Source organism: Notolabrus celidotus, chromosome 10 (assembly GCF_009762535.1).
Source record: "Notolabrus celidotus isolate fNotCel1 chromosome 10, fNotCel1.pri, whole genome shotgun sequence".
Lineage (NCBI taxonomy): Eukaryota > Metazoa > Chordata > Actinopteri > Labriformes > Labridae > Notolabrus > Notolabrus celidotus.
In genome coordinates, this window is record NC_048281.1 from 20,837,902 (window position 1) to 20,851,579 (window position 13,678).

At 40.5% G+C, this 13,678-nt stretch overlaps 1 protein-coding gene across 2 annotated transcripts in view; it reads right to left on the reverse strand.

The window, feature by feature from the left end:
* The window catches only part of LOC117819726 (E3 ubiquitin-protein ligase SH3RF3-like), a 167,065-nt gene that overhangs the window by 26,502 nt on the left and 126,885 nt on the right, over positions 1–13,678 (reverse strand). For both annotated transcript variants that reach the window (XM_034693158.1, XM_034693156.1), the window contains 3 exons: positions 11,096–11,404; positions 8,752–8,867; positions 3,846–4,016 (listed from right to left, as the gene is read on the reverse strand). In XM_034693158.1, the coding sequence (XP_034549049.1) occupies positions 3,846–4,016; positions 8,752–8,867; positions 11,096–11,404 (596 nt within the window). The remainder of the gene's footprint in view (positions 1–3,845; positions 4,017–8,751; positions 8,868–11,095; positions 11,405–13,678) is intronic.

Consider the following 13,678-nt stretch of genomic DNA (forward strand, 5'->3'; position numbering starts at 1 on the left):
AATGAACTGTAGATCCCCAGTGCCAGCAGCACTCATGCAGCCCCACCATGACACTTCCACCACCATGCTTGACTGTAGGCAAGACACACTTGTCTTTATACTCCTCACCTGGTTACCACCACACACACTTGACATCATCTGAACCAAATAAGTTTATTTTGGTTTCATCAGACCACAAGACAAGGTTCCAGTAATCCATGTCCTTAGTCTGCTGTCTTTAGCAAACTTGTTTCTTCAACTTTAGAAGAAATGTGAGGGGTGTAGTCACTATTGTGAGATACTGTATGCTCCATGCTGTTGAGTTGTGCTATTTATTTTGACATGTGCTGCTGACCTCTTGGCTATGTCACCCTTGTACATGAGGTCTTGATCTCAATGGGTCTCGTCTGGTTAAATAAAGGTTAGATAGAAAAATAAAGAAACACTTTAGCTATGCTGGCAGGGTGGCTTTATGGATGTCAGTCTCTATCATGTCCAAGCCCAAAACTTTGGTTAAGACTGAAATACCTCACTAAAATCAAAACGTACTGGCATGATAAAATTCCAACAAGTTTGGGGATCTTCTCACATTTTATTTAGCCCGGTCCTCAGATCAAATTTAGATTTTAATACATTTAAAAACGACTAAGTACATGATACGCTCATTACACCCCACCTTTAGCCTGTTTAGTGCTCCTAAGATGCTCGGAAACTACACAACGCTTGTAAATATGGTCACAATTATACATTCCTGCTGTCATCTCCATGTTAACATAAAGCTCAAAGCAACACTGTGCCAGAGTAAAGCCTCAAAATGATTGTAGTGTGGTTGAAGACTCTCCGTCGTGTATAGTACAAAATGTTAAAAGCCAGTATTTAGTCCATAATAGCAGAGCACAAGTTGCACATGGTGCTATTATCTTCCGTCAGAGTGAGTGATTTCACTGCTATTATCTGGTCTGTGGATCAGCACGACAAAGTGTCGTAGTGTAACATATATGGAGCTGCAGGCTGCTCAGGTCTCTGCCTGCAGAGTGCTGAATGGCAGAACAGTGAGCTGAACATTATTGACTCGACGGTATTCACACTCTTATGGCTGCCCATTGACTTCCTGTCACACACATACAGAGTTATGGCTTTCTGTTTGTGTGTGTCTGTGTGTGTGTAGCAGCAGACACAGGGCAGCCATTCAGGGATTCCTTTCTTTTAGATTCTCTGGAGACAAAGAACACACTCTTACTTTATCTGCTTCTTGCAACCACAGATCTGTAGCGACACATTTAGGTATTTTTGGCTACTTTTTATTTGAATAGACTTCATATAATTTCACACACATCCTAACATGCTTATACTTCTTCTACGAGTCATCAAATTACATATAATATTTTTTATTGATACTATATTATAATAAACCCACAGTGATAAAATATTCAAACTGCATTTCCACAAGAATGACATGCCTATTTGCCAGCCCAAATTGGTCTAAGTGACAATGTATGTGTGTGTGCATGTGTGTGCGTGTGCATCTTTGGCAGCCTCTCATTATCATTTTGAGAAATTTCTAAGCAGCACTGCAGACAAAGAAGGGGGAAGAGGCAGGGGGTGAGCGAGGGAAGAAGGGAGAAGGATGGAGTATGCTCGCGTAAAAATTACAAATTGCCTCTCATTTGATTACTCGCCCATCCTGTCTCCCTCTCTCTCTCTCTCCTTCCCTCTCTCTCTCTCTCTGTCCCTCTGTCCCTCTGTCCCTCTCTCTCTCTCTCTCTCTCTCTCTCTCTCTCTCTCTCTCTCTCTCTCTCTCTCTCGCTCAGATTGCATAACTGCAGAATGTGAAGCAGCCATTCATATCCACTGGAGAAGGACACCTGCTGTTTTTGAAGCTGTTTCATCTCTTTGTATCATTTTCTTTTATTTTGCTTTCCCTCTTACCTTCTCCCTCCTCCACACTTTCTCCAATTTCTCTTTCAATTATCTTTTATTTCAATTTCATCTCATGTTTCTCATTCTCATTCTGCCTCCTTCACATTTTCTTTCTCCACCACCTTCAATATTTTACCTTATCCCTTCTGTCCTGGCTCAATCAGGTCTGTCTCACCCTTCTTCTGTTTATCCACCAACACCATATCTTACTCTACATCTTCTCATTGTATTTCTTTTCCATATTTATGCATTTCTATCTTGTTTTTTTCATTGTTGTAACACTCCTGTTGTCATTTTCCTCCTCTCTTTCTTTTTGTTTGTCTGCATCATGGAGCACAATGTAGATTAGATCAACAGCCACTGCAAATGTTTTCATGCATACAGGAGTAATGAGGGTAATTAAATCGCCAAATATGATTACAGCATGCTCATTTTATTTTGGTTTATATGCCTATAACAGCTATGAGGGAAACAGTTTAGAATGCCAAAAGTAACACTGAAGATAACAATGATTGTTTTGATGATGATGCGAGTGATAATAATGATCTACACTTTGTTGGCCGGCTACCATTAGAAAGACAGATAGTAGTAACCAACAGTGTTTTTTAAACCTTATATTGCATACAAATTAAATAAGATATATTTCCTATTGAGCACTGTCCCCTTTCTCAGTTGTCTTTTAAACCCTCCAGTTATGTTAGTTTTCTCTGGAACAGCAGTAATGTTCCTGGGTCAATTTGACCTGGGGCATATTTAATAATCCAAAAGTGTCTGAACCCCAAAAAATACCATACAATTTTTAACTCAATTACTAACCATTTAAATCAAGATTTAGTCCATTGGTGTTCTTTAATTCTCACAGATTATGGTTCAATGAGGATAACTCACTCGTTTTTCATTAAAATTCATGTTAAAACGTTTTGAATGTACATTGGAAAGCCCTAAATATAAATACAATAGTTTTACATGACATGGATTTTTGATTATTTTATTTTATACTTATATATTTTTTTTTTTCATGAAATGATGTTGATAAATTAACACCACACCTCTTCTGTCACATGCTGCCCAGATTTTTATGCTGCATTTAGCTGGTTTGGAATTTGACCCGTAACATAACAGAAGGGTTAACGAGGCGAATCAATGGAAATAGATTTCCCAGGCTCCTACATGCAGTTTCTCCAAGATTTTTTAAACTAATAAAAATTCTCAACATATCTTGAGTTTGCCAAAAATCTGATTCTCAGATGATTTTTATTCAAACAAATAAAATATTTATTTTATTTATTCTTCTGTTCAAGGACGTTCACAGTTATTTTCTTGTAGGGACCCTCTCGGACACATCAACTGGTGCGATCAAGTAATTTTGGCAGTTTGATGACCAAAGATGAAAGCAGAACCCTGAAGCTCTGCCAACTCAAGCCGCTGTCTTTAAACATATACACGCGATTACTGCCAAAAAACAAGTACGAAAGCTGCGCTGCTCCATCTGATCTGTATTCAGCTTCAGTTGCAGCCTGGAAATTACCACCGAAAATCACAATGTAAATTGCAAAGATTGTGTTAGCGCCGCCATCGCTTTTATGTGAGGAAAAGAAAATAGAGGCCTTAGTCTGATTGTATTGTACAGCTTAGCTCACGTCACTTAAGCACTGCACTGACTCATAAGTGGAGCAAAGGTTTGAAATAGCAGCTTTGAAATGAGCTTAAGAATTCACCCGCTTCATATCCTCCTCTGCAGTTCATTCAGCCTCTCACCTTGCTGCAGTTCTTACATTTATAGTACAATTGTGGCAGGAAGGGGTTACAGAGGAATTCTTCCACAAGACATGCAGTCGTCAGAGTGATCAAATTTGAGACCCCTGTGCTTATACCAATGGTGTCTCTAGAAATGCAGTCACAAAGACTAGTTTAACTGCTACTTGCCCATGCCTGAGCTCACTGACCTGGACACCGGGGTGACGTAGTTTCCTGGGAAGACGCCTGAGGCAGCCGTTCTCAGCGAGGTGCCTTTGAACCAGCCGTCTTGACACTTCTCTGTCACTCGATACATCTCCCCTTTCCTAAGTTCAAGCTCGTCAGCCTTCTGGGGCTTGTAGGCGTACAGAGCCAGATATCTAGGGAACAGAGACACAGGCAACATAGAAATGACTTGAATATTAAAATCATTGCATGTCTGAGGGAAATTTTTACAAAAACTGCTCACCAAGTAGCATTCATTTCCAATGTAGATTACCCCTTGAATGTGTAATGGAAAGCCAAAGCATAGCAATTACAAATGCACCATGCAAATAAATGAACCAGTAGTGTAATGCATGAAAATTAGCAAGAACTCAAGTAGAAGTTTCTGTCAATGTTTAAAAGGGGGGAGGAACTTACAAATGGCATTGCTCTTTTGCTTGAATTGGAATATAAATGACTCCTCTGGTATAAAGAAAATGACTGAGGAATATTCATGACTCTCTTGTAGTCACAGAAACATGGAGAAATTATCTCTTCAGATTTCAGGATATTTCCAGCATTTTTGAACAAACTGGATAACAAAAGTCTTATAACTGCGTGTCCTATTTTTAGCTGAGATGTACACTGCAGAGAATGAGATGATACCAGCCCACACGCTCTGGATTGTCCACAACTCCTTTATTAGACCATCAAACAACATTTTCATCTACAAAGGAATTTTTGTCAGGCCGATTAGAGAAAACTGAGCAGGTTGGTCCTCCCACCATATGCCATCCATTTTTATTGTTATATTCCTCCTTTATGTCGGTTTCTCTTTTAATATGGTGCGAAAGAGGTGGGAGATAAGAGCTGAAAATATGAGCACTTGTGAGACATCTGTTGACAGTGTAAACTCAATCGATTTGCATTTTATATGTGTTGTGAAACTACCTCATCTGTGTGTTATTGTGTATTTGTGAATGAGAATAGTTTTCAGGCATAAAAGCAAAAGACCGAATAAACTGGATGCACTGAGATAAACTGAGTAACACTATTACTAACAATACATTGACAATATGGATTCAAAGATATGATACAATGAATCTCAGGTAAAAAGCTTGAACGTATTTAATGTTTGCCTTTATGTTGACAGGAGTTACCTTTGTTTCCTCCTTGTTTTGTATCTTGTCATTATTTCCTGCTTTATTGAAAGGGATATTTCAGGTTTTTTTAAGTGGGGTCGTATGAGTTAGAGTACACTATTGCTCCTGCTAGCCACAATGACTGCCGGTGAGCTCTTCCCCTTTAATGAGAAAATTCCCAGAGGACCGGCAGGTAAGCTAGGCTACAATTCTCTGCGGACAGGGCCTCCTATTTCACTTAAAGGTGACATATCATGCAAAATGGACTTTTTAATGGTTCTCTACCTGAAATATGTGTCCCTGGCATGTCTACAAACCCCCCCGAGAATGAAAAAAATCCATTCTGCCCCTGTTTTGATTTCTTCACCTTTCTGTAAATTTTTTTTTTTTTTTTTTTTTTTTTTTTCACCTTTATTTAACCAGATAAGTCCCATTGAGATCAAGACCTCATTTTCAAGGGCGACCTGGCCAAGAGGTCAGCAGCACACGTCAGAATAAATGGCACAACTCAACAACATGGAACATATATGCAGACAGTATGTAGAAGCAAACAATAATAATTTAAAAGTGCAACTTATTTTCATGTATGTGAAACGAGCTGTTTCAGGCTTCCGTGTTTTTGTTACGTCACAACAATATCCGGTCTGTCACGGAGTCAGAGCTCGGAGCTTGTTCAGCCCATAGACTGTATAAAATACAACTCAACCCCTCATCTGTTTTTCATTCCCTGCACACGTGTGCTAACAAGGAGCTTAGGAGGGAGGCATGCTAGTTGTAGGCTGTCTTAATAAAAACAAAGGTCGGTTTTACTCCCCACGTCTGCAGATTTGAAGATCTAATGGATGATTTTTATTTGTCATGGAAAAGTTCTAGCGCTAGTTAGCATAGCTACATAGCTACATGTAGTAACTACATAGCTACATGTCGTAGCTGTAGCTGTAGCTGTGTACCAAGACACACGTCGACATACTGACAAATAAAACAACAAGAAACAGAATCTGTGACCAATCCTTCAGAAAGGTCCTGCTGCCTTTCTGGCAGAGGTTGGTTTACTCCCCACGTCTAGTGCTAGTTAGCATAGCCACATAGCTACACGTTCGTAGCTGTGTACCAGGACACACGTCGACATACTGATAAATAAAACAACAAGAAACACTAAATCTGTGACCAATCCTTCAGAAAGGTCCTGCTACAGGCGCCTCTCCATTAGGTTCAGATTCTTGATCAAATTCAGAGGGTTGAAGTAACAGGATCTGTGAGCAGCCGTGTCTATTCAGCCAACATGTAAACATTAGATCAACGTGCTGGAGAGCCGAGGGCACATCCACTTCCTGAGGGGGCACGGTCAGAGAGAAAACAGACTGTTCTGAGGAAGGCTGAAGAAGAGGGCTTTTCAGGCATGCCAAAATCTGATTTCAAAGTGTTTTTTTGAGCATAAACTTTAAAGACATGTTTTGGGGACCTCTTAGACCAATATATATTGATGAAAAAAGCGTGATATGTCACCTTTAATTTCTTCAAAGATGAGAAAATATGGTCCAGGCACTCATCATGGTGCAAATGCATGCACCAGTAGAAAAAAATGGAGCTATTCAGTTTGCCGTCAGAAACCCCCTTTCTTTTGGCACTATTTTCAGACGCACCTTGCAGACAGGTATTCTTCCGCTGCATGAGCATGGATACACGCCGATCAGCTGTTTGGATCAGTGGACAGCAGCAAAATGTAATAAGAGAGTAAAACCACCCTGTTGTCTCTTGTTAGTCTCCTGTTTGTGATTTATTGTACAGAGTTTGCCACACTTGCACACTTTATTTTGCAGGTTAGCTATCTGCCATCCATTCTGTGTTTCTAATTAACTAGCTTGAGGCTTTTAGAGATATTAACATGAATCTCCTTAAATGTGTTTAAATGAGTAAAAAGTTGTATTCCTATCTGCTGTGCTGTATTACATGAGAATTTTGGTCATGTCTCACTAAACACTGTTGTGACCAACTGGCTGTAACATTTCCACTTCTTAACCAATGATTTGTTGATGGGTGCCTAATCAATTTGTATGGTACACAGGTACACTGTAATAAGTAGAACTCAGTATCTCACTATATCTGACTACATTTCTGTGTGTATTGTTGTGTATTGCACCAGTGTTAACATATAAATGAGTTTCTGGTCCTGTCGCTGGGAGACATATGTAGTGTGTACTAGTGCCAGACAGATGACGATAAGACCACAGAGTAAACAAGCTCTATATGCGCTGACTCCCCCGTTACCATGGTAACAATGTGGGGACTGTCTCCCCCATCTCCCCATGGCAACAGGAATAGTCGCCAGGTCAAGATGGAAACGTCCGACCTCATCAGTGGAACAAACCCACTCTGAACATGTGTGTGTGTCTGGACCTTTAAGTGTCTGTGTTCGTGTGCATGGTATGTGTGCGTGTGAGCCTGACGCTGCTTGTAAGGTGATATTATTAAAGCTGACATTGTTTCTGTTTTTGACTCACATCCTGCAGGCAAGACACCAGTTAATAGTGAACACACACACACACAGGTTTGCACACTTATAAGGAAGGCGTATTGCATTCCCTGGCCTCTTTCCTGAACCACAACTCTAACTCTAACCTTGAAAGAAGCAAGATGACCAAATTCCCCTTCTTTCCAAAAATATATCCAAAATTATTCTCACCCTCAAGGTCTTAACTCAAATTGGTCCACACAAAGGTAGACGTGCAAGGGCATGAACAGACATTCACCTTGATACCTGTATCCTCCTGGCAGTTACCTCGTAGATTAATTACGAGGTAAATTATAGAACCGTTTTTCTCAACGTTGGTGTCTCACCAGCCATCTGGATGTGACATGTGAGGTTACATTACAGAAGAATCTAATTGTGTTGTGAGTCTTTGTCAGTTCTGTTTACAGCTATAAATCCATTCAAGAAATGATCAACCTGAAGGAATTAGAGTCGATAACAGAGCTAACAAATACAACCTGTGCAAAATAAACTGTTTGTGTGTTAAAACAGAGGTGATTAACCCTTCTACTTCAATATCTTACTAAGGAATGTTCATTACATTTGGACAGTTAGATTCAGGAGTTTCTCAAAAGCTTGAGACAGTTTAAGATGCTGATCATGTAAGCACAATGTCTGCAAGGTTCCTTTGCTTGTCATCTTCTTTTCTCACCTCTGCCCCTATTTTGCATAAACGGTGTGTTCTCTATTATGTAAAGCAGAAATTCCCCCAAATCCCATAAAAACTGAAGCACGGAGCAAGTCATAATGAAAGCTGCACATGATCTGAATTAAAGTAGATTCACAGCTGCACTTGTCAGTGAAGACTGAGCGCATTATTGTCTTTTGTTCAACAACGAGTGAAGAATTGTTTCCCACTGCTCTTCTCTATGAAAGCACATGGCATATTGTAAAATATAGTGCACTGTGTAAGCCATATGTCTGTACCAGGAAATGCTTTTTATAAAACTCAAATGTAAACATCTCACAACTGAACGAGCGGTGTGTGACTGTATTTTTCCTTCCTGAGGGGATTTTCATCCTTGACCAGTGGAGGAGTAAATGCGGTTGCAGAGGTGGTGGAACACGGCCAATAACTCCGGGCACAAAAGAGGAAATATTTTTAACGCTGCCAGGAGGCGGGTTCTGCAATCATGATGGATCTCAGGCACAAATCCACCGTGGTGAAAAGCAGAACAGGTGGATGGAAGAGAAGGCTAAAAGTCCAGGTGTTAGGTGCGTGAGCTGACATATACTCACATGTTGAGTGGCAGCTGCACCTTGGCATGGGCCAGCAGCTCAGAGGTTATGGATGCCACTTTGGGGGGCACCAGTACCCCTGCCGAGGAGGGAGAGGGACCCGGATGAGACGCATCCTAAAAGATACACAAAGACACACACAGACAAACACACACACACACATAAACTAAGTGAGTTTTTCCCATTTACGATAAAACATTGCTTGCAATATGTGCCGGCAGCACTTCAAGCCTCTCAATATGCATCCTGGGTGTTATTCCAAAACACATTGAATCCAGGTGTGAAAGCAACCAGAGGCAATAAATATAAAAGCAATGTGTCTCCAGTCTACAGCTATCAAAAAGAGGAATGATTGTATTTACATGGGACCGTCAGAGTCGAGGATTGGAGAATAAGAGTATTATTAAATCGAGTGGTAAGGAGTGTCCAAAAGGAACTCTGTCTTGTGAAATGTACATGCTTTAGTACTGCATATAGAAGTCAGCAGCGATTGAACATACTGTACATCTGCATCAGCAAATATGCTGGCTTGTAGCAATTTCCCCTGTATACCGCATACTGGCTTGGCTACAGGAAGCGCTTAGAGGACATTTTCCACTACTACCACTACGTTACTTCTTTAAAACCTACACATTTATATGCCGGAATTTCAGAAAAACTCTGGGGAACCAGATTCTTATTGTGTTGATCCAATACTAGGGGTGACGGGTTAAAAACATTTCCATTTTGGTTCTGTTTTCGGTTTTGAAGTCTTGGTTTGGTAGATTTTGGGTACAGTAATGAAAATGAACACAACACAACATTTATTTTCCTGCTTTAGGAAATGAAAGAACTTCTACACAATGTCTAAAGCGCAGCATCGACAGTTCAGGCTTGTAGACCTGCTCCGACTTCTTTTTTTTTTTCGTTTTAAATGACACATAGCAGAGGTGTGGGCTTGAGTTACGCGACTTGAACTCAAGTCAGACTTGAGTCACAATTTTGATGACTTTGACTCGACTTGACAATATCATCAAAGACTTGGAACTCGACTTGGACTTTGGCATGAATGACTCGGGACTTGACTCGGACTTTCGTCTGATGACTTGAAAAACTTGAGATTTTGAGCATTAGATGAGTTAAAATGACTTTTTCTTTGAGGTTAAGTTCTGCCGCTCACACTGGTCTTATTTCAGTTTTCTACCTCTTTCAACAAAATGTCAATAAGAGTCAATGTAAACACCGAATGAAGACCATTTTCTCTTTTTCTGTGACTAAGTCTTGTCACACTGGTTTTATTTTATTTAAAAAAAAAAAAACAATTCAAAATGCATTCATTGTATTTGTCAAGTTCAATAGACTGTTACATTGTTAAAATGGCATTTTATTTGGTAAGCAGGACTCATGACATTTTTAAGGACTCGAAAATTTCAAGCCTATGACTTCGGACCTGACTCGACTTGTCTTGTCTTTGCTCGAGACTTGACTTGGACTTGCACATCTTTACTTGAGACTTGACTCAAGACTTGGGATTGAAGACTTGAGATTTACTTGAGACTTGCAAAACAATGGCTTTCTCCCACCTCTGACGCATAGTAAAAATTCAAAATAAACCAAATTCATACTACGCAAAGCATCAAATGTGGGCAGATTCTTTGTTTGTCGAGCAAATTTCAGAGGTCAGTTCAACACATATTAGATTAATGTTCGTAGCCTACCAAAAGAGCCACGTCATTAATAAATAACTATACAGAATTTGCTGACCTTTCTCTTTTCATGTTGCTCTGCTGTCTTCATGTTGGAGTGTTGTGAGGTTAGGCTAACACACACACAAACAGGTGCCCACTAACGCACACACAGAAATGCCACGTGCCACTGTTTACTACACTTGACATTAGCTACCCTGCCGAAACCAGATTTTAGGAATTAAGATGTTATGACAGGGCTACTAACTATATAGCCACCTGCTTTAGTTGTGTCTCCTGCAAGAGGCTTGATGTGTTTTTTTGCTGCTCCATTCAGCCCTTCCTTCCTGCCCTTCATGGTCACATACACTGATGATCACATGTAACAGCTGTTTGAGTTCACAGCACAAATTTGACCACAGGAAGAGTGAGTGTAGCCTATATGACAGGCTATGCATGCTGTGTGTGTGGTGTGTGGTGTGTGGGACCTTGTATTCTAATTACCTTTAGCTCTGCACTGAACCGTTTTGGTACACATCTGTACAAATCAAAAGTTCTACTTAATCAATTCGGTGGGAACACTTGTAAAACGATAGAGTGTTCACTTGAGAAGTTTCTTAATGCCTGCACTGGCAATTGGCACCAGATTTTTTATATGAAGTATGTTTTTGTGTTTTTACCTGGATGCGGGCGGCAGCTCTGGGGTCAGAGGAGCTGATGAGGACCGGATGGGAGATCTCCATACTGTGTCTGTTGTTGAGTTGGGCGGCCCTCTGACTGACAGACAGCGCCGAGAACGAATGCCTCTTCTTTGCATTTTTCTTCCCCTCTCCTCTTCGATGGCCAGAGCCGTTCCCATTGGACGGGGATGCGCTGGGGGAGGGGCCAGGAGAGCAGGGGCCCAATGAGGCTGGCTCAGAGCTTGGACCTGGAGCATTAGTTGACGTGGGCTTGTCGATCTCCATCAGCTGCTTGGCTGTTTCATTTAACTGGGAGGAGAAAAAAGGGAGAGAAAAAAGTGGTTGACAGATCAAAAGGAGGGAGGAGAGAGGAGAAGTTCAGGTGTTAGATTTCAGTCCTCAGTGGTTCACATTCATAACAAGACCTCCAGCATGCACGAGAAGTGTTTTTGTGTGGCCTCTCCTCCCTTGTTCTTGTTGGCAGCTTTTCAAACCAGCAGCATAACAATCATCACTTACAACAGCTGGCCCAGAGAGACTCCTTCAGCGTAACACACACTCTCACTGTCTCTCTGTCAAACACACAAATACTCCCACACACTTCCTCTCTGAATGAGAGCATCCCTTTTGCTAAGCAAGATTATTCTTTCTCTTCTTTCTTTGTGTCATTTAAGTTCATTTTTGGGTACAATCTGACAATGAAGTTAAATCCAGTGGTTTTCCTCCATCAGGACAAAAAAAGTTTGATGATACTTGACATTGGAGACTTGATATGTTTTCATAGTCGACGCTATCGCTCCAACTACATTTTCATGCCAAATGTATCAAACTTAACAATTTTGAATGTCAAATGAGCTCAATTTCAGGACTGGGTGGCTATACTCTTGAATGAACATGCCATCATACAAAAATTGTACCACATGTCTTCATACATTAGGAACTTAATTAGCTAGATGTATTCAATTTTCTGGTCACAGCTCAGGATTCTTAGGATAAAACAATTTTTTTAACTTTAATTTAAAAGTTGAGTTCAAGGTTCCTCGTCTTATTCTGTTACTCGATGAGTCTGGTTGTTTTAATAAGAAGTACACAGTTTGTCAGGTTCTATAAAAGAAGTCTGCTGATAGAATGAGATTACTCTCTTTCCATATGGTGTTTTATTAATTCACAGTCTCTCTTTAAGATTAGATGAGAAGGCATCCTGTCCTCAAAGCTTAGCCATGGAAAACTAGCCTCCAAAACGACACCCCCGCTGATTCGCGACCATATGATTGTGACTGATTCAAAACCGGTCCTCAGCACATCGTTTGTGTTTTGCACTTCGTCAACTCATGTCTCACTCAGCGGTAAGAAAACACCAAAACATTATCATAGTGAAAGTTCAAAACACAAACAAACATGAAATGTACGCGCAGGAGGCGGGCCGAATGGCAGGACGGGATTTGATTGGTTCCATATTTTGGCTCCCAAAGGCAGGTATTGGTTGGTGTTTTCCCAGGTTTACTCTGGCTGTAGATAGCGTTTTTTTTTTACTTGTGGTGGAAATCTGGAAAAGATAGACTCAAACTACAACGGTTTGTCTTTGTGAGCTTTATTCTGGCCTTCAGTGAGCTTTGTAAAGCAGTCAGCTGGCAGAGTGATCTAACAACTGAGACAAGGTCTGCTCAACTGACCGAGAGTGAAGATACAACACGTTACTTATTCTCTTCAGAGAATAAGATTAACAAATCCTTAAACATCTTCAAAGAACTGTAAGACAAACAAGAGAGCTTTTAACGACCTCTTGCTTCCTAGTCACCTTCCTGACTTCTCACCTTATGGTCTGCTCCTCAGCAATGGGAACAGATAACAGTATGCAAATCACAGAAGGTCTGGTGTGTGTGAATGTTTCTAGCTTCTAATCAAAGCAAGAACAGCATACTATCATGTCTGTATTTTTCCCCATCACACACTCTTTTTTTAAGAACACATTATGTATTGATTGCCATCGGTACATAAAGATCATTTTAAACAGTATAACAAAAAGTGTATCTAAATCTGACTACCAACCCCAGCTTTAAGTTAGTGTGCAGTCTCCCTTTCATCAGGTAAGGATTTTACTTGTCAAATCCAGCACTGACACAGCTTCATACGACTTCCAAGTGAGCACAAGATATCAAAAACCTGATGCTCAATTGTGGCGGCCAACAGCATGAATATTGTCTGGAAACATTGACAGTGGGGGATCAGTTTATTTCTCACCACCTGCACCCGGAAAGATATTATACTGCAACTCCCATCTCATTGCTGCTGGCTGCAAATTCTAACTGTATCTCCACGTGTCATATAAACTAAGCTAGATTTGTTTATCAGAGTTGCAGGGAAAAAGTTGTGGAAATGGGAGGACAGGTTCCACATGCAGTTAAGCAAGAAGTTGCACTATTTTAATGGTTGTAACAAAAGAAAAAAAGCTTACATTGCATTATACTGGTTTGTTTTCTGTCCTGTGGCTAGAGGAAAACTTGGATCATTAATAGACAAACAGTCAATAGTTGGGAAGCTGAAAATGGGCAGAATTGTGACAATAACAAAGCTTCGCAGAAC